This window comes from Chinchilla lanigera, unplaced genomic scaffold, assembly GCF_000276665.1.
Source record: "Chinchilla lanigera isolate Chin_1 unplaced genomic scaffold, ChiLan1.0 scaffold00081, whole genome shotgun sequence".
NCBI classification, from domain to species: Eukaryota; Metazoa; Chordata; class Mammalia; order Rodentia; family Chinchillidae; genus Chinchilla; species Chinchilla lanigera.
Genome location: NW_004955482.1, coordinates 7582112 through 7606064, shown reverse-complemented (window position 1 = coordinate 7606064; position 23953 = coordinate 7582112). Strand labels below are relative to the sequence as shown.

The following is a 23953-nucleotide window of genomic DNA, read 5'->3' as shown; positions in this document are numbered from 1 at the left end:
AAACTCTGAACCTTAAGGGTCGGGTGGGTACCAGCGCTGTGGACCCCACCCCACATCACCTGAGAGGCAAAGCTTCCCAAAACAGATGCCCAGGCGGGGCAGGCGCCTCCATAGCACGCGAGGAAGGGAACGTTGCACCCTGCGTGCCTTGAGAAACACAATGACTACCTCTGGGATGGGCTTTGCAAACTCTAAAGCGCTACCCAAAGAAAGAGAATAGGTGAGGCAGGTTCAATGTGAGCTGTACACCCAACCCCAGCTCCCCGGGACGCAGCCCAAGAGGTGGCAGCTTGGGGTCCCCCGGGAAGGACGCCTCTGGGAGGCTGGGCAGCCGGAGGGGACAGCGCCCAGGCTTCTCCGGGCGCCTGAGAGCCGGGGCCGGCGCGCGAGCCCTGCGAGGCTGCATCTGCTGCACGGCTCGGACTGCAGCCGGGGCAGCCGCTCCGATGATTGATTACATAACTTCCCGGGTTCAAGGAAGCCAACCCGAAGACTGAGGACATTTTTTTAGGAACACCCACACACACACACTAAAGTTATAGACGTGCACAAAAATAATATGCAAAACTCATATTCCTACCACTCACCATGAATTAATTGTGAACAATTTAGCTTATCTGGAGGAGGTTTTCTGTTGCCAATTAAATCTTCTTCCCGCAAGTCCCGATATCTGAACGCACAATAAGTCAAGCTACTTCTCTTTATTATTCTCCCTCTCCATCCACGTTTATCTAAAGGGATGAACTTCAGCCACTCCGAAATCTCTTGGAGGGCTCGCACAAGGCCAGGTCTGCAAACGTGGAGCCCCAGTGAAAATGTCCCCCGGAGGTCGCAAGCCTTGGGTTGCTTGGGTTGCAGGGCTGCTGGATCTTCCCGCTTCCAACTGCCGCGTGCAACTTTGCAACTCCCGCTCGGGCTAGGCGGCCTATTTGTTCGGCCCGTTTGGCGGAAGGATCCTGCGCGCGGAGGCTGGAACGCTCAACCGTCTATTTCCCCTCCCTCACCCTGGCCCCGCCCCTCCCTCGCCCTGATCCGCCCCCTCTTGAGCCCTGGCCCCGCCCCCTCCCTCGCGCCCTATGGCCCACAAAGAAGTCCCGGCCGGGCCTCTGCACTCCCCCGCGCGCATCCGTGCGCCGCCCGAGGCTGGCTGAGGAGTCGGCGGCCATTTTGTTCTTCTCGTGGTTCCAGTAGGGGAGAGAAGGAGGAAGAGCTAGGAGCGGGGCGGTTGGGGGGACCCGCCGCGGCTGCTGCCACCGCCGCCACCACCGGCCTCTGTGCTCGTGGTGTGGGAAAACGGGGTGCGAGTCCCGAGCGCCAGCCGGCGGCGGCGCCGCTTGGGAGGGTCGGCGGTGGGGAGGCGATGGCGGATATAGATAAACTCAACATCGACAGCATTATCCAACGGCTGCTGGAAGGTGAGAGGAGCGGAAAGGGGCGGCCGCGGGGGCTCGAGGCGGGGAGTTGGCGCCCGTAGGGCCGCGGAGGGAGCTCCGGAGTTGGCTCGCTGGCCGGCGGCCGCCGCGGGGAGGCCGTGGGGGTCCCGAACTTGGCGCCGCCCGCGGGTCATTCATTGCGCGGAGCGCAGCCGCCGTCCTGCCCGGCCGAGAGGCTGGAAAGCTCCGCTGCCCGGCCCGGCGCTGCCCGCGAACCTGGCCGGTCGTGGGGCTGAGAAGGGGCTCCTGTGCCGGACCCCGCGGACCGCACTTTCTTCCGCGAGATCGAGTTTCCGGTCCCCGTCCTCCCGCAGAGCAGTTTGACGGGGGTCTGGGCTCTGCCGTGCTTGGGCGCCTTTTTCCTGTCTTGGGTGCTTTTCTTTTTATTATTCCGTGGTTCTGAAGTGAGGGGACCCATTTCTAGTCCTGGGGGGCAGCCGTGCACGTCTCCCCTACGCACACTCCCGAGCCTTTTTCAAGTTGTCCTAATCTTGGAGTGGTCTCCGCGCTCTTTCCCGGAACCCGAGTCCTGCGGGGTGACAGTCCCCTTGTCTTTCCAGCGCCGGGCTCTGCGCGAAGCGCTTTGCGTTCACCGCGTTATCCCTGTAATAGTAGCTTAGTGCTTCCACAGCGCCCATTGTGCGCGTTCTTTGAGCTTTTCGTATAGTTCTCACAAGTCTTTTGAGGTAGGTACTATTATTTTTAACTGTTTTGGTGGAAAAAAACTAAGACACAGATGAAGTCACTGGACCAAGGTCACACAGTTAGTGACAGTCAAGTTTCAGGACCTAGAACTTGGTACAGTACACTGTCACTCTATGTAGGAAGAAATGCAGGTGTCCAGTGGCCAAGGAAAGGTTAAAGCGAAACTTTAATTTGGGCTGCATAATGAAGTGGGAGAGGGTAGAGGTTCAGATTTTAAAGCAGGAGGCTGAAATACGCTGCTGTCACATGCAAGAGCATGCTGTGAGTGTTAGCGTCTTTTCCGAGATTCTGGAAGAATTCACTCAAATCCCATTCTTGATCTGAGCACTTGATAATGTAAAATGACTCAGTTATAGTTGGTTTTGCCATTACACTGTCGGCCAAAAATACTGTTGGGATATAAATAAAAGTTCTAGGTCTATATTGTTGGGATATAAATGCGCTAGGTGACAGTGTACTGTACCAAGTTCTAGAATTGAGAACATGAACAGTTGGAGCGTTCTGATTAACGGCATTAAAATAAAACACGATTTTCCTAATCTGTGCATATTTTTCTTTCACACTTTTTTTAATGGTAACTTATTTTGGTCCTCGACTCAAACTCAGGACCTTGTGCTTGCCAGGTAGGCACTGCGGCTGAGCTGTATCCCCTGCACTTTCTTTTTTTTTTTTTTTTTGTCTTTTTGAGACAAGGTCTTGCTATGCAGTGCAGGCTGGCCTTGAGCTCACTTTGTAGCCCTGGCTGGCGTCGAACTCGCAACAATCCTCCTGCCTCAGCCTCCCAAGTGCTTGGATTACAGGCCTGCGCCACTATGCCCGGCTTCCTTTTATACTTTAAAAAGGAACCCACTACATACCTGTAGGACATCAGAAATGCTCTTGAAATGTTGCTTCCATTTATAGGAGAAAACCTTGTCATTCATTGCCTGACATTTATATAAAGACCATGTTTTTCATACAAGTTAATACAGTTGCTTAATTTATATGAGGACAGAAACCAATTAAAATAATTTCCCATAAAAAATTATCCCCTCTGCCTCCCGTCACACTGTGTAGTTTGAACTTGCCTGTGTTCTGCCTCAGCCTCCCAAGTGCTGGAATTATAGGCGTGCAAAACCACTCCTGATTTAAGAAGGTAACTTTTTTTTTTTTTTTTTTTTTTTTTTTTGTCTGGTACCGGGAACCGAACTCACGACCTTGCGCTTGCCAGGCAGGCGCTTTTGCCGCTGAGCTAAATCCCCAACCCCAAGAAAGTAACTCTTTATATTAAACATTTCAGTTTCAGTTTTGAAGTTCTGCACATCTGTGCAGGGGTATGGTGGGGCCAGGCTAGAAGGAGGAGCTTTGCTTCTCCATGAAAAGAGGAGAACTGTGATTGTGGATTAGAACCATCAAAACTTTAAGATCATCCTCGTTTGGGTGACACAAAAACTTGAAAATTTTACCTGGTAAACTTGGCTTATCTATTTTTTTTTTTTTCCTCTTTTTTTTTTTAATTGTGATACTGGGAATTGAACCCAAGGCCTTGTGAATGCTTGCCGAGTGTGCTGCTGCCAAGCTAAATCCCAAGCCTTTTGGAGCAGGTGGGGAGGGTGTCTTGTCTTTTGAAGACAAGTTTTCACTATGCAGTTTAGGCTTGCCTTGAACTCCCTTTGTAACCCAGGCTGTCTTGGAACTCCCAGCAATCCTCCTGCCTCAGCCTCCCAAGTGGCGGGATTAAAGGCATGTGCCACCATGCCTGGCTCTCAGCACTTTTAAAATTTTATCTTCAAACAGGTCTCAAGAATTATGCAGGCTAGCCTCAACTAGTGCAGTCCTCCTACCTCAGCCTCCAGAATAGCTGAGACTACAGCCATGTGCTACTGCTCCAGGCCTTATCTATCATTCATTAGTAGTTCCTGTTTACATGTTAATGTTGCACTTGAAAAGCAGATTTTTTTATATTTCCTTTTTTTCAAAATTAATATGAAATGCACTTAAATGCCTTGGGTATAGGCTAGCTGCCTAGTAAAGGTACTTTTTCATGAATGTTAAATTGGCAGAGAATCGGTTTAAGATGACTTATTGGTGATGTGTATAATGGGCTGTTGATAATTTTCTGCTTTTTGTAATGCCCCCTCACATTTTTCCCCCAAAGAATTTTAAGTAATTTTGAAAAGGAGAGAGTATGACTTTTGTGACCTTGGTAGACTTTCTTTTTTCTTTTTTTTAACATTGAAAATTTATCTTTGAAGCTTGAGGGCTGTATGAGTTCATTGAGAAGTGGCTCAATAGCAGCAGCAGCAGCAGCAGCAGCAGTAGTAATAGTAAAAAAGACCTTCCAAAAATGAAGTGTTAAGAAAAAGTATGTTGGTTTAGCTCTTAATGGCTCCAGATTGCAGCTTTGCTGGTGTGTGTGTGTGTGTGTGTGTGTGTGTGTGTGTGTTTGAGAGTGTTTGAGACAGGGTCTTGCTATGTAGTTCAGGCTGGCCTTGATTTCATTCTGTTGCCCAGGCTGGTCTCAAACTCGCAAAGCTTCCTGCCTCAGCCTCCCGAGTGTTGGGATTACAGGCATGCGCCACCACGCCCAGCTTGTAGACTTGCCGTTCTCTAAACTCAGCTTTTCAAACACGAGATGTCACCTGTAACCCACTGAGACAGCTTTTGTGAGAAGCGTCCCTTGATTAAACCTTGAAGTTACTGCTACTTAGTATAACAGTTAGTGATTTTGGTAAGTACGCAATAAAACTTTGGAGATTTAGAGAGAACATAAATAGCCATTGAATAGTTTAGTGCTCTGTTGGAGAAAAGGGAGACTTGGGCATTTGCTCTGTAAATCGCAAGGAGTGCTGGCTAGAGTATTTGTGCATAGCAAGTGGTTGTAATTTATTTTACGTTCTAGTTTACAAAGAAGCATATTTGCACTAAAGAAGGCCTCTGTCAAACTGCAAGACTGCATAATTGCCTGATGTGTGGGAATGACTGAACCGTCCTGTGACTTGGCTCACCCAAAGTATTTGCACCTTTAATCCTGTACTTAAGTATTTCAGAATACTTCTGAAACTAGTATTCAGATACTCTGAAACTGTTCAGCTTTTTAGTGTAATATGAACCCATTTCTATCTTAATGTTTAAGAAAGGCAGCGGCCCCTGGTCTTAAAAATGATAAAAGGACAAAAACAAAATGAAAAAAATGATAAAGGAGACAAGCATACTGGTTTTTAAAAGTTATTCAAATGCTAAGGAAAGAAAAGGAAAGTAGTTTTTCCTAATGAATATGTGCAGCTAGTTTCAACAGTGGCACCCAAGTTGTGTGCTTCTGATCCCCTGACTTAGGAGACATCTATTGTGAGCTCCTGCTTTCCAGCATGCTCATTACAAGCCCACAGTGCTGCCTACAAGGCAGAAGACAGGACAGGCGCTGGCCATGGTGGGCACATCTGTATTCCTAGCACTTCGGAGGCTGAGGCTGAATGATCACCACTAGTTGAAGGCCAGCCTGGGCTACATAGTGAGTTCAAAGCCAACTGGCACTACACAGCAAAACCCTATGTCAAAAAAAAGGGCGAAGGACAGGGAAGCTTTCTTGCAGACAGTGGTCTGTAGACCTTTTTTAAAGTCATACCATCAGAAAGACTGCTGTCCTGTGCCCACAGGGCCCTTTTGCTTGTCAGTAGAAGGCACCAGTGAAACCTCACAGTCAATCAGGTATGTCAGTCAGGTATGTCTTTCTGATGTCTTGGGAGACCTGTGATGCCCTGGAGCCCCTACTGGCCCAGGAAGTGGAAGTGGGGCCCACCATTAGCCCAGCAGTAGTCAGTGGTACAAGTTAGCGAGGTTGGCCTATGTCTTTGAAACTACAGTTCTTTTACTACTTAGAGTGTTTTGCACAGTCAAGTCCCAGTCAGTCCACTCTGCAGGGTGAGGATTACTGATTTTGTTTTGTTTTGTTTTTTTTTTGGTCTTTGAAACAGAGTCTGACTATTCACTTCAGGCAAGCCTTCAACTCACTGTGTAGCCCAGGCTGGCCTCAAACTCTCAGCAATCCTGCCTCAGCCTCCTGAGTGCTTGGATTATAGGCGTGCACCACCACACCTGGCTAGGATTACTGATTTTGAAGCAGGAAAATTATTGCTGTTATGGGTTTAATTGTGTGTCTTAATTTATAATTGGAGCTAGTAATAGATCTCTTTTCTTTTCTTTTTTTTTTTTTTTTTTTTTTTTTTTTTTTTTTTTTGTCTTTTTGAGACAGGGTCTCGCTAAGCAGTTCAGGCCAACCTTGAGCTCACTTTGTAGCCCGGGCTGGCCTCGAACTCACAATGATCCTCTTACCTCAGCCTCCCAAGTGCTGGGATTACAGTGGTGCACCACCATGCCCCGCCTAGTAATACATGTTAAAGGTTGAAATGTGAAAGAGATAGTATTCTGCGTGTTAATTGTTTTGTAGATGAAGACACTAGAGAGTATTAAGAGAAGGATCTACTTTACTGAAGCTGGAATTTTAGAACAAATATTTATGTTTTAGAGTTAAACTTATCTGAAATCTGCAGTTTGTCCACCAGACTAGAGTAGCTCATCCCTTGTCTAGAAAGGAGTGGGATCACAGAATATGAAAATTTACGTAGGGTCAGATGTATGGTGTACTCCATGATGTTTGTCAAAATAAATGTGCTGTTTTGTTTTTTGTTTTTTGTTTTTTCTTTTTGAGGCAGGGTCTCGCTATGTAGTTCAGGCTGGCCTTGAGCTCACTTTGTTGCTCAGGTTGGTCTCGAAATCCCAGGATCCTTCCTCCTGCCTCAGCCTCCTGAGTACTGGGATTACAGAGTGCTGGGATTACAGGCGTGTGCCACCAGGCCCAGCTAAAATGTGCTGTTAGACTCTAGAAATTTAAACATTTTTCATTGAGCTGTGTCTTCATCCTAAACGTAGAAGCCTAAGATACTTCTTGGAGAGCAGTGAACAAGGTTGATTGCAGCTGCCTTCCTTGAGAAAATTGGTGTTGCCTTTAAAGCCTGAAGTGTATGTAACACCAGTAGTTCCAGCAAGGTGGGGGAGGGCATGGAGAAGAAACAATTAGGATGAACAGAAGTGGAAGTCTTTCACTGGGGACTCTACAAAGGCCCAGAGGAATTTTTATGATATTTTTGTGGGGTTTATTTTTTGTAGAAAATAACTTTTTGTGTGTGAAAGTTTAATGTGGGAAATACTTCCTGTTTTTTTTGTTGGTGGGAGGTCTTTTTCTAAATCTCAGATATGAGGGTGGTGGTTTACTAGCATAGGAAAATGGCACTATGTTTTATAATTTTATAGACGATTATTTTATAGAAATAGGTTTTTTGCTAGTCAGAAGTATATAGTTGGGTTGCAGGAATATAGTCAGTGGTAGAGTACATAGCATGCCTGATGTCCTGTTAGATGCCCAGCACCACTATCACCAAAAAAAAGTAGAGTCTGGAGTGTATGTTTAATTTTCAAGCCACAAAGGAACAGTACTGAAAATATTGATCCAGGCCTGCTGCAGCTAATTTGGAGCATTTGCACTGTAGTTGAGGGGCTTGTGTATGCTGTGAGTGTGATGTGGCTTATTAAGATTAGTTTAATAGGATTATCTTAAAACAGCAAAACCCTGGTTTATTTTTATGCTGGTTGTATCCATCTTAGATTTTTAAAACTATTTTAATTCAGCTGGAGCTTTTCTTTATGTATGCCATTCCTCCAAAATGACCTTTTGATGGGTAGGTTCCCCTTCTCTTTATATGACAAGAATGGCTTGTTTTTAATTCGTCATAACCTGAGTAGTCCTGATTTTCCCCTGTAGTTTTCGTCTCCACTTTGTTCTTCAGCTGCATGAAAAGTTGGAGCTCATGGGAAAAAGCTAATGCTGCAAACAATGGCCATAACTTTTTCATAATTTCAAATATTTATCAGTGTGGGTTTCTTTTTATTTTATTGGTAAATTTATATATGTGTGTATATATATATATATACACATACACACATACATACATACATACAGTGATATCATTCATCATAGGGAATTTGTACCTTTACATGGTTTATCTTTTTATTCCCATTCTCCTCCCCATCCTTCAGCCCCTCTTCCCCTCTTTATTTACAGTTTTATTTCCATTTTTTCCTTTTATTTTTTTCTTGTCCTTTCTTTCCTCCCTCCCTTGTTCCCCTTCTCAGTTTTTTTTTTAAGATTTTTTAAAAAGACGTAGTACATATTTGTGATACATATTAAATATATTCATTGTGATAATAGTTCTTGATAAAATTGAATGTTTTTATCTATAACTGATGTTAATGATTTACCAAATAAATAGGTCAGATACTGTACCTTTCTACACCACAACTTTTACCATTAACATAATGCGCTGGTATGGTGGCATATGGCTATAATCCCGACACTCTCGGCATTTGGGTGGCTGAGGCAAAGGATCACTGTGAGCTTGAGGCCAGCCTGGGCTACATAGTGAGTTCAAGACCAGTTAATAGTGATAAAATACAGACATTTAAACTTTAAAAATACTGAAGGCATCCTTAAGGTAAAGGAGTTCTACTTATAGCGTTTATAACAATTTGTATTTACCTGGTTTGCCTAGTTGTCCTAATTATCTGTGCCCCACTTAAGAATGTAGCTTCATGAGAAAAAGACAAATTGGTGCCCTTTTGTTCTGTTGCCTGAATGTCCCCCAGCATCTTAACTGTGCGACCTGCAGTAGGTGCTTAGCAAATATTTTGATAAATGTTCGAAATGAACACATAAATAAGTATTGTCTTATAGCACATTCCATAACTTAGGTATTATTTAATGTCTCCTGTTTGTAAGGATGTATTACGATTTTATATCTACTAAATTTTTCTTGAGCACTGACCGTATAGTATTAACTCTTGGTTTGGAAACTTGTGTAGATTAAATGTTTCAGTGGAAAGGTGGTGTGGTTGAAGCACCATAAGACTGCTAGTCAAAAAGAGAAAAAAGAAGAAAGACTGCTAGTCAAGGCTTCCTTACAAGCTCTGGCCCTGGGCTGAGTCACTAGAGGTCATGAGACCTGACTTCACAGCATTATTCAGAGTGTCAGATACCTGTGTAAAGCCCAATAGCATAGTACCAAGCCCAGGGAATGTTAGCTACAACAAGACAGATATTTCTAATAGATGGACTGAAAATAGTAAAGTGTAGATTTTCATATTATTGAGAGATTTAGAAATACACTGATTGAGAGTTTTAGAAATACATTTGGACTGCCAAAACTCATTCTCAAATCTTCTTGAAATTTATTTTATTTTATTTCATTTTACTTAGTTATTTGTTGTCTTTTTGAGACAGGGTCTTGTTCTGCAGTTCAGACTGACCTTGAGCTCACTTTGTAGCCCAGGCTGGCCTCGAATTTGTAGCAATCCTCCTGCCTCAGCCTCCTGAGTGCTGGGATTGCAGGCATGTGCCAGCATGCCTGGCAATCATGTTGAGATTTAAGAGTAACTTTAATTATAAAGTCATCCCAGTAAAGTCTGGTAGGAAAATGGCACTTTGTTTTATAATTTTATAAACGATTATTTTATAGAAATAGGTTTTTTGCTAGTCAGAAGTATATAGTTGGGTTACGGGAATATAGTCAGTGGTAGAGTACATAGCATGCCTGATGTCCCGTTAGATCCCCAGCACCACTGTCACCAAAAAAAAAGTGTCTGGAGTGTATGTTTAATTTTCAAGCCACAAAGCAACAGTACTGAAAATATTGATCCAGGCCTGCTGCAGCTAATTTGGAGCATTTGTAGTTGAGGGGCTCGTGTTCGCTGCAGAGCAAGACTACTGTGGTCCAGGGGCTTACTGTCTGTCTACCAGAGGGTCCGGATGAACAAGGAATTAAAGTACAAAGTACAGGGCTGGTGATATAGCTCACCGACACAAACGCCTGCCTGGCAAGCACAAAGTCCTGAGTTTGATTCCCAGTACCAGGAAAAAAAAATAAAAAAGATCCCAGCTATCCTTGTATATCCGTATATATTTTTGAGCCGGGCATGGTGGCGCATGCCTGTAATGCCTATAATCCCAGCACTCGGGAGGCTGAGGCAGGATTGTTGTGAGTTCGAGGCCAGCCTGGGCTACAGAGTGAGCTCAAGGCCAGCCTGAACTGCATAGCGAGACCCTGTCTCAAAAAGACAAAAAAAGGTACAAAGTACAGTGTTGAGTGGGGGGTGACCAGTGTTGTGAGGGCAGTTGAGAAAACGTGATGCAGGCTTTTGAAAGTAGAGGAGATGGTTACTATGTCTAAAGGTGGTCTTGGAAATATTCCAAAGCCCAGAAAATTGGTAGGAGCAACCTCGACTTAATTTGATGGGATTGATTTACTAGAATAGAATTTCTCTCACAAAGACTACCATCTACATAGATATAAGCCAAGTTATCACAGAAGAATTCTTCTGAAAGACTTAAGAATGAGCGTCTCATTCACAAGTGTGGGATTCTGCTGAAGAAAATGCAGACTGAAACCAGAAGCTTCTAGGAGTTCCCTCCTGGCCAAAAATAAAATTTCCTGCTGGGCATTCTGCCTGTTTCTGGCTGACTTGTGGAATCACTAGTGATTTTGGGTTTTCTGGCCAAGGAAGCAGGATCCCACCATCTTTCCACTAGTGGGGTTTCTTGAGTTCTGTGTGTGTGTGTCTGGGTAGAAAAAGAAAATTACTGTTTCCTTTGGGAAAAAAAATTTTTTTTGTTGCTCAACTGCTGATGTATCTCAAATCTAGCCTCAAAGATTATCATTACTCTGCTTTTGAAAAAGAAACTCAATCTTTTAGTTGAGTTCTGTGTTTTTGGGTCCAAATTAAAATGATTCGTCCAAATTTGTAGAACAAATCCAGAAACTTCTGGTTGGTACCCAGTCCAGCCCTTTCTTTTGTCATTTTCTCTTTATTTTGTGCTTGAAGTTTACCCACTCTCATCATCCTTCCTTGCTTAGTATTTTTCATTGAAAAAATAACACTGTATTACACACTGTTGTTTGCTCAACTTACTTCTTCAGATAACTCAGGGTTTTGGTGGCCATCAAGGCTGTAGGGGGAGATGGTTACTATGGGATAGTAACCATCTGGGATAGTTCAGTGGCACAAGCACCTGCCTGGCAAGTCCAAGGTCCTGAGTTTCATTCCCAGTACCAAAAAAAGAAAAAGGCTGTAGGATAGTTTTACTAGAGCAGCATTTCTGTCTGTACGAACCCTTTTAATGGAAAAAGTCTCAACAAATTCCAGGTTTGTTTTTATCACTGTGTATTATATATAGTCACTTAGATATTTACAGAACAAAGCTAGATATAAACCAGTTAAATAAACCTTTCTGCTGTTAATCAGCTATTAGACCAAATGATTTTACAATTTTAACACAGAGACTTTTTTTTTTGAGATAGGGCCTCACTGTGTAGTAGTACGGTAACCCTCTTGCCTCAGCCTCGCAAGTGCTGGGATTACAGGCATGCGCCACCATGCCCTGCCAATACAGAGCCTCTGGAACAAATAAATTTAAATTAGCAACATGATTTTATTTGATGTTGTGGTTTTGCTAAAACTAAATCACTTGATACTGGGTTTTATGGTGAAAAGATGTAACTTTTTTTTTGTCTTTTTTTTTTTTTTTTTTTTTTTTGTCTCTTTGAGACAGGGTCTCAATATGCAGCTCAGGCAGGCCTTGAGCTCACTTTGTAGCCCAGGCTGGTCTCAAACTTGCAGTGATCCTCCTGCCTCAGCCTCCCAAGTGCTGGGATTACAGGCGTGCACCACCACGTCCGGCAAAAAGATATAACTTTAATTTCCTGTTTGGTCTCTTGGCCCTATATTTTTACTTCTGTTTTAATTTAGAGGTCGCCTGCTTTTCTAAACCTTGTGTACTCTAAATAACTGGATTCAAACACGTTGAGGGTAATCAGGCTCCTTACATTCTCAGACTGCCAGCCAACAGTTCTGGATTGCCTGCTTCATAACAGTAAAATTAAGGTACATTTAGCAGCTCTATGCTACTTAATCTGTAATGACTGACTAATCTCTTAGGACTGGAATCAAAACATTTCTTCATTACTGCTGTTACCTACTGATAAACACACTGGCAAGGCCTTCTGCTTCGACACTGAGCTGAACTGGAATCTCTGACTTGGACACTGGAGTTTAGGATGCCCCATACTGTGGGATGATTTCCTTCTGTTGCTTTTCTGTCTGTTCTAGGACTGGAAAACCTGCCTTTGAGCACATGCTGATACCCTTTGCCAAGTGTAAGGATGATTATAAACACAAATGCAGGCCCAGAAATTGCACAACAAAACAAGTACAGTGAGCCTATGGCATTTTTCTAATGAAATGAAGGCAACATTTAAAGATAAATCAGAGACTTGATCCTTATGGTTCTCAAAACATTGATAGGTAGAGAGATTCTGAGCATTTCTACTTCCATATTTTAAAATAAGCAGCTCTTAAGACAAATTTGATAACATGACAGTCTGAAATCTGTGCAAATGCTAATTTGGCTATAAAGCCTGAGAGGACTGGAGACCAAAAGAGCTGTTGTAGTGGGAGGCCTGTCGGTGATGTGTGGCTTGGATATAGAATGTGGAGTCATTTCTGACACTAGCATCACTACAGAGCAGGGTGACGCCTTGTTTGGGATGCTGTTAAGGAATCTTACTTGGTATGGGAGATGCAACTAAATCCAAGAATATCTAAGGTTTTCTGAATCTAATCATTAAAACCATCCTCTTGCCGGGCGTGGTGGCACACACTTTAATCCCAGCACCAGGGAGGCTGAGGCATGAGGATCGTTGGAAGTTCGAGGCCAGCCTGAACTGCGTAGTGAGACCCTGTCTCAAAAAAAAAAAAAAAAAAAAAAAAAAAAAAAAAAAAACCGTCCTCTTTTCTGGGTATGATGATACACATTTGTAATCCTAGCACTCAGGAGGTGAAAGCAGGACTGAACTTGCGGCTAGGTTGGGCTACATAGTGAGTTCAAGTCTAGCTTGAACTATATATATATATAGTGAGAGCCGTCTCAGCATCTCTCCCCCATGTTCTTCATGAGTGTCCTGAAAAATAAGACCACTTGGAAAGCAAGTTAAACCATGTGTTCGCCCTCCGTATGTATAGTTTATAGCTTTTTTTTTCTTTTTAACCAGGAATCAAACTCACAACCTCACACTTGCCAGGCAGGCACTGTGCCACTGAGCTATATCCCAGCCCTTTGTATCTTCTTAAGTATTACTTTTTTCTGTTAAATTGTATTTTGGGTTGATTGAGCTAATTGGGGTTTTTCTCCCCTACAGTGAGAGGGTCCAAGCCAGGTAAGAATGTCCAGCTACAGGAGAATGAAATCAGAGGACTGTGCTTGAAGTCTCGTGAGATCTTTCTCAGTCAGCCTATCCTACTAGAACTTGAAGCACCACTCAAAATATGTGGTAAGTTTTAGCACATTAAATTTTTTTGGTTATGTGATTGAGTCAAGAGTCTGTTGACTTCGTATTAGCTAAAAGACTATTCCTATTTAATAACTTATAACTACTTACAATGGCATTAGAATAAATACCTCGAGTGGACTTAATTTACTTAAATATGTTTCATATTTTTAAAGACTTTCACTGAAGGAATGTAAGCGTAGAAAACAATGAAACAAGGGAGAGCTGAGAAAAGGTTTAAACTACATCAATATAGGGTTATATTTTGAGCTTAAAGCAACTCTGGTTATATCTAAAAGTACAACTTGCTTTTGGAGCTCACATAGTCCTTATACTGTTGTGTATAGTAGAGGCAGATAATATTCTGTGTATACTGTAAAAAACTAAACTTTGAGTAGTATATTCTAGCATATTTGATTCATACATAAAATTTGTGTATACTTTTTTTCTAAAGTAAGATGCTCTTTGGCATTATCTGGCAGGGGAAATTGAAGTAATGTGGGTTTAGGGTATGCTTTTACCCAGAGGTTCTGTTGACATACTACCTGGAGACTGAGCTGTCAGAGAGCTGATACTGATCAGCCAACCTGAAAGGAAAACCATGTTACTTGGCAAGAAAGCATGCCGAGACGTAATAATGCCTTTCCACAAAATAAATTCTTAAATAGTTGAATTTTGTCTGAGATACATGCACTTAAAATTTTTATTATGGTCTATTGAATGAAGTGTGATACATGATCGGTAATTACTTAGTGTTAGCTGTCGTTTTTTTTTCTTTCTTTCTTTCTTTTTTTTTGAGACAGTCTTCCTGTGTAGTTCAGGCTGGCCTCAAAGTCAATATCGCCTGGCTGGCCTTGAACTCAAGCTGTCCTTCTGTTTCAGACTCCCGAGTGCTGGGATTACAGGTGTTTGGCATCACACCCGGCTTTCAACTGTCAAATTAAGCTCTAATTATTAGAGATCATTTAGTGTGCAGTGAAGGTTTCAAAAATGTCTTTCCAAAGCTTTGTTGGTGAATGTAATTATAGGTATAGTAACACTGTAATCAAATTCTTGCTTCTAGGTGATATCCACGGACAATACTATGATTTGCTTCGACTTTTTGAATATGGTGGTTTCCCACCGGAAAGCAACTATCTGTTTCTTGGGGACTATGTGGACAGGGGGAAACAGTCATTGGAGACTATCTGCCTCTTACTGGCCTACAAAATCAAATATCCAGAGAATTTTTTTCTTCTCAGAGGGAACCATGAATGTGCCAGCATCAATAGAATTTATGGATTTTATGATGAATGTAAGTACTGTACACCCGAGGAAGAGCTACTTAACATATAGTTGTTGAATTTGTGAGAGTTTAGACTGAGTGTTATAATATTGAACTATTAACTTTTTTTTTTTTTTCCTTCTTTTTGAGACAGGGTCTCGCTATGCAGTTCAGGTTGACCTTGAGCTCACTTTGTAGCCCAGGCTGGCCTTGAGCTCAGAACGATCCTTCAGCCTCCCAAGTGCTGGGATTACAGGCATGCGCCACCACACTCGGCTATCAAGCTATTAACTTTTTTTTTTGTTAGTCTTTCCCTTTTTTTATGATACAAAAGTAAAGCTATTATAATTTTGTGGGTTCTCTTATAATATGATCAGTTTAGGCAATAACAGTCACAGTAGTAGTTTCTTTAACATAATTCTTGTGAATACACTACTCACAGATCATTTAATTCTGAGTACGATTCTAAGAACCTGCTCAAATAGTTTTTGTTTTTAACAACTTAAGATGTAATATCATTCCATGAATTCATCTCTTTAATATCTGTAATTCAGGAGTTAGTAGTAAATTTTATAGAACGTTGCAGTTGTCACTACAGAACTGTGCAGACACTAATCTACATTGTCTCTTTTTTGCCCCCCCTTTTTTTTTTCCTCCCCAGATAGGGTCTTGCTATGTAGTTCAGGCTAGCTTTGACCTTACTATGTATGTAGCCCAGGCTGGCCTTGAACTCAGGGCAATCCTCCCTCAGCCTCCTGAGTGCTAAGAAAACAGACATATACCAAGATTTGCCTTTCCTAAGTTCAGACTCCCGATGTAGTACATACATAATTAGTTTTTGAAATGTGTATTATAGTTTTCTGACTTCTGGCACATCTGTACTCTAAAATGTGCTGCATAGAGAAAGCAAATACTAATTTTTATTTTTTTATAATATCTTAGGTATGTTGTGACTCATTTTGGATTGTTTAATCGGTTTGGTAGAATCGTACTCAGAATTAAATGATCTGTGAGTAGTTCACTGGGCATTGAACCCAGGACCTTTTCACTGAGCTACATCCCAAGACCTTATTTAATTTTGGGATTGAGGTCTTGCTAAAAAGTCTCTGAAGCTGCCTAGGTTAGGCTGGAACTTGCTATCCTTTTGCCTCCGCCTTGTGCCGCTATGCAGAGGCTGTTACTGTTTTAAGCAAACAAAATGTCAAAAAGGTTTCAAGTCCTTGCCTCCACCACCGTTTTATGTACATTTCTGCTAGGAGAGAATTCGGGTTGGGAGTAGAGGGGTGATTAAGGAATTTTGGTCACTCACGACTTGCTGATATCATCAGATCAGAGGATTGTCAGTGTAACCCCTTGATGGCAGTCATAACCTATAGTTTCTCAGAATGTGACCCGACACCCACCCCCCATCTGTGGCTTAGAGATGTGTTTGGCCCACTTCCTAAACATGCATCTCTAGAGAGGTAACAGTCATAGACATAGCCACCTTAAAACTACCTTTCCAGGGACTGGGGATGTAGCTCGGCAATAGAATGCTTGCCTAGCATGTTCAAAGCTCTGGGTTGAATTCCCAGTATTACCCAAAAAATCGAAAACCACATTATCACAACTGGGTGTTTGCTTGGACTGTGATCTGTAGATGTAGCTGATAAGATGAGGTAGGAGGAATTACCAGAGGAAAAAATCTTGTGGGTTCTGGAGTGACTGGGATATTTTGAGTCTGACAAGAAGGACATTTAATTATTAACAGTGAGTCTCTGGGAAAAAGTACTGGTAAAAGAGTTACTCTAAGGAGGTAGTGAAATTGGGAGACAGAGATTTTTATATTACTGAGTTTTGGATATTCATTACAAGTCTTTGGGCTGAGAAAGCATTCCTTTTATACTGCCGTTACCTCAGCAAGTATTTTGATGTTTTCATTGATGAAATTCAAATCCAAATTTCATTGATGAAATTCATGCATTGATGAAATTCAGATTTATATCCTTTTATTGTGACATAAATCCTATTGTGACGGTATTGAATGCATCAATTTTGGGTTGTACTTAGTAGAGTAGCATTTTAAAATTATTCAGAATCTCAGTGTTGGTTGAAAGCAGTTTTTTTTTTTTTTTTTTTGGAAACCGGGTCTTGCTAGATAGTTCAGGCTCACCTTGAACTTGCTGTGTAGGTCAGGTTGGCCTTAGTTACAGAAGCCCAGAAGTAAGAGGAGGAAAACTAACCTGACTTTTGATAGATAAGCCAACAGAGATAGCAAGAAATAAGCAAAAGAAGCTGGAATGCATTGTGTGAAGCTGTCTCTATGAAGAAAGAAGACAGTGGAGATGTAGCATATAGGAGGAAAAGTCTCCAGGGAAGCCAGCAGTTGATTGCCCAGAGACGGGTTTCAGTAGAAAATGAAGACTGAATCAAGACACACTTAAATGGGCATTGCAATGGTCTGACCTATTTTTTTGTGTCATCGTGATCATCAGTGTTACAAATTGGAGATGTTGATAGTACATACGTATGTTCCCCTTCAACCTTTTTTTATAAGGAGAAATTAAAGCTTCCAGGACCCTCCAGGGAAGGAAGGTAGAGGTCAGAGGAAATTAATGGCTTCTGCAAGGTGAACAGAGATGTGTTAGGTACATGTACCACTTCCTCATAATGAATGTAAACATTGTGTACTACAGACACATACTAATAAAAAAAAAATTTTTTAAAAAGTGGTTCCAGTCATCAGGAAACCAGAAACTGTCAGGAGAAAAGACAGCAGTCTTCAGTTACAGAGGGAGAAATCAAATGTTTGTTGGGTATGCATTACTTTTCAAGTCCTGTATCAAACACTAAACTCCCCACCCTTCTTGTTGTTTTTTAGGAGACAGGGTTTCACTATGCAGTTCACGCTGGCCTGGAACTTATAGTGCTACTCCTGCCTCAGCCTCCCAAATGCTGGAATTACAGGCATGCAGCACCACACCTAACGTCCCCTGCTTGATTTGTATTGGGTTACAAGCTGTTCAAAAAAAGTCTGTTGCTTGGGCCAGCTCTAGCTCTCAAAAAAGTGATACATACTCAAAAGTCTTGAGCTGTTTCCCTGTTTCCCCACGTAGGGAAGGAGAGAGACTAAGGACAGATTCTTAGTTTAGGAGCAAAGGCTCTCTTTTAGTATGATAGGGCATAAGAGACACAAGCACTTTCAGGCAGTCCTCAGTTAATTAAAAAAGATTTATACTTAGAAGGCTGTGAATAGGTTTGTGAACTCAGAACATAATTTGTCATGTGGAAAGAGTGCTTGAAGTCATACTTCTGTCAGAGCTGTACTCTGAGTTGGAACGTAGAATACAGGTGCTGGTAAGGAAACATAACCATCCTGTGGCCTTGATTCTCTGGGGAGTGTTCTAAGCTTTTTTAATGTTGGGAACAGATTTCCTGAAATACTTGCATTATACAGTCTGTCTTTCCTGATAGTCGTTGTACCTTCTGTTGGCTTCAAGGTGGGAGTTCTCCTATCAGTAAGTTATTATCAGGAAAGAGATGGGATGGGTGTCTAAAGATTTCCTCAGAAGGAAGGTGATAATGGCACCCAGGAAAAGCTGTGCCTTTAGAAATAGGAATTTGCCTTTAGAAATAGGGAGCCCTACCTATAGATGAAAATTGAACAAAGCATTATAATTAAAACAGTCGGTGCTACCAAATAATTATTAGGATTTGATGGTAAACCTTAGTCATGATCTTATCTGAAATTTTTATTTCACACTTCATGAAATGTAAGGATATTTCACGTGAAAAAAAGTGTTTCATGTGAAAGGGTTAATTGTTGCTCATAGGTCAGTTGTCTTTGTTATGTACCTGCTTGTATATCTAATCCTAAATTCCACCAGTTTTTTTTTTTGTTTTTTTTTTTTCATTTTTGTTTTTTCTTTGAGACAGGGTCTCACCACATAGTTCAGTCTGCCCTTGAACTAACAGCACAGCCCCTTAAGTGTTGGGATTACAGGCATGCACCACCATGCCTGGCTGACCAGGAGGTTTTTAGTAAAAGTATCATGTTAAGATAATCACAACCTTGTTTTGATGGGAATTATCCTGAGAGAATGAAGCCACAGAATACTGAATTTTTGAACTGTCACATATTTTCACAGGTAAAAGAAGATACAACATTAAACTATGGAAAACTTTCACAGACTGTTTTAACTGTTTACCAATAGCAGCCATCGTGGATGAGAAAATATTCTGCTGTCATGGAGGTATGGTGGGCCCATTTTCTCTTAACATAGGTTTTAATATCTTTTAACAGCGGACACTTTATATTTACGAGTTAATGTTGGGGTGACTTCCTCTGTCAGATAACTCTGCTTTGTTGATATGTTATGTCATGTGCTCCATGACCTAGCCAGGATCATTTGGATAGGTGTCTGAAGTAAGCGGTTGATTTGTTACAGTAAATTATATAACAGTTTGACTTGAAAATACAGCAGGAACTGCTTTTAAATATAAAATAGAGTACAGCCATTAATTTGCTGAGCCACAAGTCATCTAGAATACTGAAAATGTGAATAGATTTTTTTCTTTAATGTGAATAGATTTTTTTCTTTATCTGTTTTGTGATTATTCCTGAACATTCTCTGGCTTGCATTCTAAAAGCTGAGCTTTGTTCAATAATTATGATGTGTATAATGTAATTAAAATAGTAATTGCAAAACTAAAACAAAATAGTAATTGCAAAAAGGACTTCTTTTTGTCTGTGGTGAGAAATGAAGCAGTCAACTCTGCCCAAGCTCACTGCTGAACCAGTTTTCCCTCACTCTTCATCTTTTCTTTTTCTTCTTTTCTTCTTTCCTTCCTTTTTTTGAGACAGAGTCTTGCTGTGCCTCCCAGACTGCTGGGATTACAGGTGTGTGCCACCACCCCCAGCTACCTTTACTTTTTCAAGTAAACTTTGCTGTTTTTAAAAAATGAAATAGCTATCAAGGAGCCAGTGGGGGTTTTTTTTGTTTTGTTGTCTTTTTGAGGCAGGGTTTCACTATGCAGTTCAGGCTGGCCTTGAGCTCACTTTATAGCCTAGGCTGGCCTCAAACTTGCCGCAGTCCTGCCTCAGCTTCCCAAATGCTGGGATTGCAAGTGGGTATTATCACACCTGGCAACATAATATATTTTAGTGAAGGCGCTCTCGTCTGGCCTCCTGTGCTTGCACAGATTTTGATAGAGATGAGATTTTTTTTTTTACTCAGATGAGAATAGACTACATTTTACTTGGTTGGATAGAGTAGAGATTTCCTAACGCTATCTTATATCATGTGTGTCCAGGCATGGCAAGTGATATAATCATATGCAGTACGTATATTACATCTCATTCTCATCAACTAGGGAGGCATCCAGAGGAGCAGTTTTTGTTTTTTGTTTTGGTTTGATTTTTTTGGAAACACTGTCTCCTATATAGTACAGGCTGCCCTTGAACTCATTTATGTAGCTCAGACTGGCCTTGAACTCAGTGATCTTCTTGCCTCAGTCTGCCAAATGCTGGGATTACAGGCATGCACCACCATGCCTGGCTGGTAGAGTAGTTTTTAAAGTCTGGATTTTAATTTTACAGGATTCTATATGTAAAGATAATTGCATGTACTGTTTAAACATGCTGTATCCTGCAAATTAGTACATACAATAAATTCTAGTACATATTTGATTGTTTTTAACCAAAACTAAGAAAGCATAGATTTAATTTGGGCTGTATCAGAATTACCAAGTCTGTAGGCAGGTGAGACTATTAAAGTGGTAACATCTTTTGAAAACAGTTCTGCTTTTTTTTCTCTCTCTCTCATTTAATAGGTTTATCACCAGATCTTCAATCTATGGAGCAGATTCGGCGAATTATGCGACCAACTGATGTACCAGATCAAGGTCTTCTTTGTGATCTTTTGTGGTCTGACCCCGATAAAGATGTCTTAGGCTGGGGTGAAAATGACAGAGGAGTGTCCTTCACATTTGGTGCAGAAGTGGTTGCAAAATTTCTCCATAAGCATGATTTGGATCTTATATGTAGAGCCCATCAGGTATTGATTTTGAATTTTACATGTACACTTAAGAGCATGTGTGTGAGCACAGATTCTCCTTGTTGATTTTGGTGGGTAGGTATTGCTTATTTATACAATGTCTCTGGAAACAAACCTGTCAGGCTCAGTGGGAAACTGAAGAGTGATTTTACTCACCTAAAATTTGCATCTACTTACACTGAAAAAACATTCTTTCCAAGGTGGTTGAAGATGGATACGAATTTTTTGCAAAGAGGCAGTTGGTTACTCTGTTTTCTGCACCCAATTATTGTGGAGAGTTTGACAATGCAGGTGCCATGATGAGTGTGGATGAAACATTAATGTGCTCCTTTCAGGTAGAGCATGTTTTCAACATCATTTTCTTGTACTAGTTTGAGCTTTGCTGACTTGAAAAATAGTTGCCATGTTATCCTTCTGTTACTGTTCATTTATGTTGAATAATAGGCTAAATTTTATAGGGGAAAAATTACAGTGGAACCCTTCTCCCAGTGTTGAATTTAACTGTTTTTGGATTTTAAATAGGTAAAGGTTTTTTTTGAAGTATCAGCTCCTTGCACTTGGGAATCTTTTCTAAAATCAGACTCAGTATATATGTTTGTCTAAAAAATCACTGCTTGTGTGTAAAAATAGTAGTTTGTCAGATGTGTACTATGCGATTACTTAGTTCTACCCACTTTCCTGTAGTCTAAATTTACAAAACCTTTGTTGAAGTACCTCATCTGAGTTGGCCTTCCAATCAGCTCAAAAGCATTATTTATAACATAAGAGTCTTCCTTCATCATTGTTTCATCTGCTGCTTATGATAAGCTTGACCACCCTCATCCCAACAAACAAATACAGGCACTGAAATTTTGCGGCAGTCTTCAGTGAAATGAATGAAAACAATTATATTACCACATTCTAGGGAGAACTTGCAGATTATACAGGGATTTGAGAAACACTGTTCTAAAAAAAATTTTTTTTAGAGTGATAGCTAGAAATACTGTGGACTGAAAGTTGTTTTACCCAGAGGGAAGATAATTTGTCCAGGTCATATATTTTATCTGTCCATCATGGCATTATCAAAATGTTTTCACATCAGCTTTATTTGTGTTACTACACTGGTGAGGCTTTCAAAGTTGTTGGGACATTTTAAATAGCCAAAAACATTTCTGAACAAAAAATGAGAATGAGATTTTTAAAAGTTTAAGATTTTGGGTTGAGTGTATTTCCTAAAACTCATTTGTCTTTTAAATTTTCTCAGATTTTAAAACCTGCAGAGAAAAAGAAGCCGAATGCCACAAGACCTGTAACACCTCCAAGGGGTATGATCACAAAGCAAGCAAAGAAATAGATGTCATTTTGATACTGCCTAGTTGGGACTTGTAACATAGAGTATATAACCTTCATTTTTAAAACTGTAATGTGTACTGGTCAGCTTGCTCAGATAGATCTGTGTTTGTGGGGGTCCCTCCTTTTGTTTTTGTTTTACTGAGTGGCATTTGCTGGTTGTAACAGCAAATGAAAGACACTCCACTTCCAGGAAAAGTGTTCAGTTTTTAATTCCCTGTTCCTTTTGCAGACAACTTTAATGATGGTGTTAAAACTACACCCCAGGACAGTTTATCCTGTCTGGGGGGAGGGGGGGGTAAGTGTATAAGTGATCTTTTTTTAATTCAGTACAACCCATGAAAAATGTAAATGCTCGTTTCTTTAGAATATAAAGAGAGCCCTAGGGTGCTCTGAATCTGTACATGTTATTGTCATAATATGCATACTGTTGATACAAACCACTGTGAACATTTTTTTTTTTAAAGTTTTGTTTCAAAGGGATTGCTTTTTCTTCTCATTGTCTTTGTCATGTACAAACTAGTTTTTATAGCCGTCAACAGTAGATGTAATCTTCAGCCTTGCCAGGATCACTGGTATGATATATATTTAATTAAAGCACACTTTCCCCTACCTGTGATATACTTAAAAAGATGATTAAAGCCATTCTTTTAAAAGTGACTCTTTTCCTAAAGCCAAAGTTTCTGTTGGGATATGTATTGACACCCCCCTAAGTACGGGGTGGCATGGCTGCATACACATGCCACCTCCTTGGGGATTCAAAAACATTTTTTTGATTTTGAATAGTCATTAGTAATATAGTGCTATTTAAGCTATTATGAGTAAAGTTAATAACATTTTGTACAATTTCCATATAATCTATTCATTAAGTGATCTTTTTACAGTTGGACCAGGCCTGAACCCGTCCATTCAGAAAGCTTCAAATTATAGAAACAATACTGTTCTATATGAGTGACCGATTATACTTTCTTTGGCCTACATTCTTTATTCTGCGGTGAAGTTGAGGCTTATAAGTCAAAACAAAGGAACTTAACTTGCTGTCCACCAGTTTATACAGAATTCACAGTATCTATGACTTTTTTTAAAACTAAGATCTGTTAAAAAAAAAATCTGTTTCAACAGATGACCGTGTACAATACCATGTGGTGAAAATGAATTCAGACTTATTAAATGACAAACTTGTTAACTCTTCTCAGTGTCTATTTATCAGCACAATACACACAGGAAAACTGTTGATGGCATATTGAATAGATTTTAATGAATAAATTGCTCTGGAAACCACAGTTTTATCTTGAATTTGTCTTCCTTCAAATAATCTTTCTGAAAGTGTGTTGCAATACAGATGTTTATGTTCTTTGACTTCTTACCTGGGTATATAACTAAACTGAATTGTTCCTTCCCTCCTCTCCCTTACCTTCCCCTCTCCTTTTTTTTTTTTTTTTTTCTTTTTTCAGTACCAGAAATTGAACTCAGGATCTTGCGCTTGCCAGGCAGGCACTTGTGCCACTGAGGTATATTGCCAGCCACCCTCTCTTTTTTGAGGCAGGATCTCACTATGTAGTTTTAGCTGGCCTTGGATTCTCCGTGATCCTTTCGCCTCAACCTCCCAAGTGCTAGGATTACAGGTGTGCACCACCACACCCAGCGTAACTAAGTTTCTAAAGAGTGATGAACTCTTTGGGGAGATGGAGCTTAGTCTCTATCTGTCGTTTTCCTACTGTTTGGGTTCACTTAAACTTAAAAGCCACTTGTTCAGACTCAGCCATGTACTTTTTC

The 23953-nt window shown here is 41.0% G+C and overlaps 1 protein-coding gene across 1 annotated transcript; it reads left to right on the top strand.

The window, feature by feature from the left end:
- Window positions 1-724: 724 nt before the first annotated feature.
- On the top strand, window positions 725-23460 carry Ppp1cc (protein phosphatase 1, catalytic subunit, gamma isozyme). Its single transcript, XM_005403165.2, has 8 exons — window positions 725-1415; window positions 13421-13552; window positions 14613-14843; window positions 18941-19045; window positions 20625-20848; window positions 21049-21183; window positions 22092-22152; window positions 23062-23460. Exons 1-8 carry the CDS (start codon window positions 740-742, stop codon window positions 23130-23132), a joined length of 1635 nt encoding a protein of 544 aa, XP_005403222.1. The 5' UTR covers window positions 725-739; the 3' UTR covers window positions 23133-23460.
- The last annotated feature ends 493 nt before the right edge of the window (window positions 23461-23953 follow it).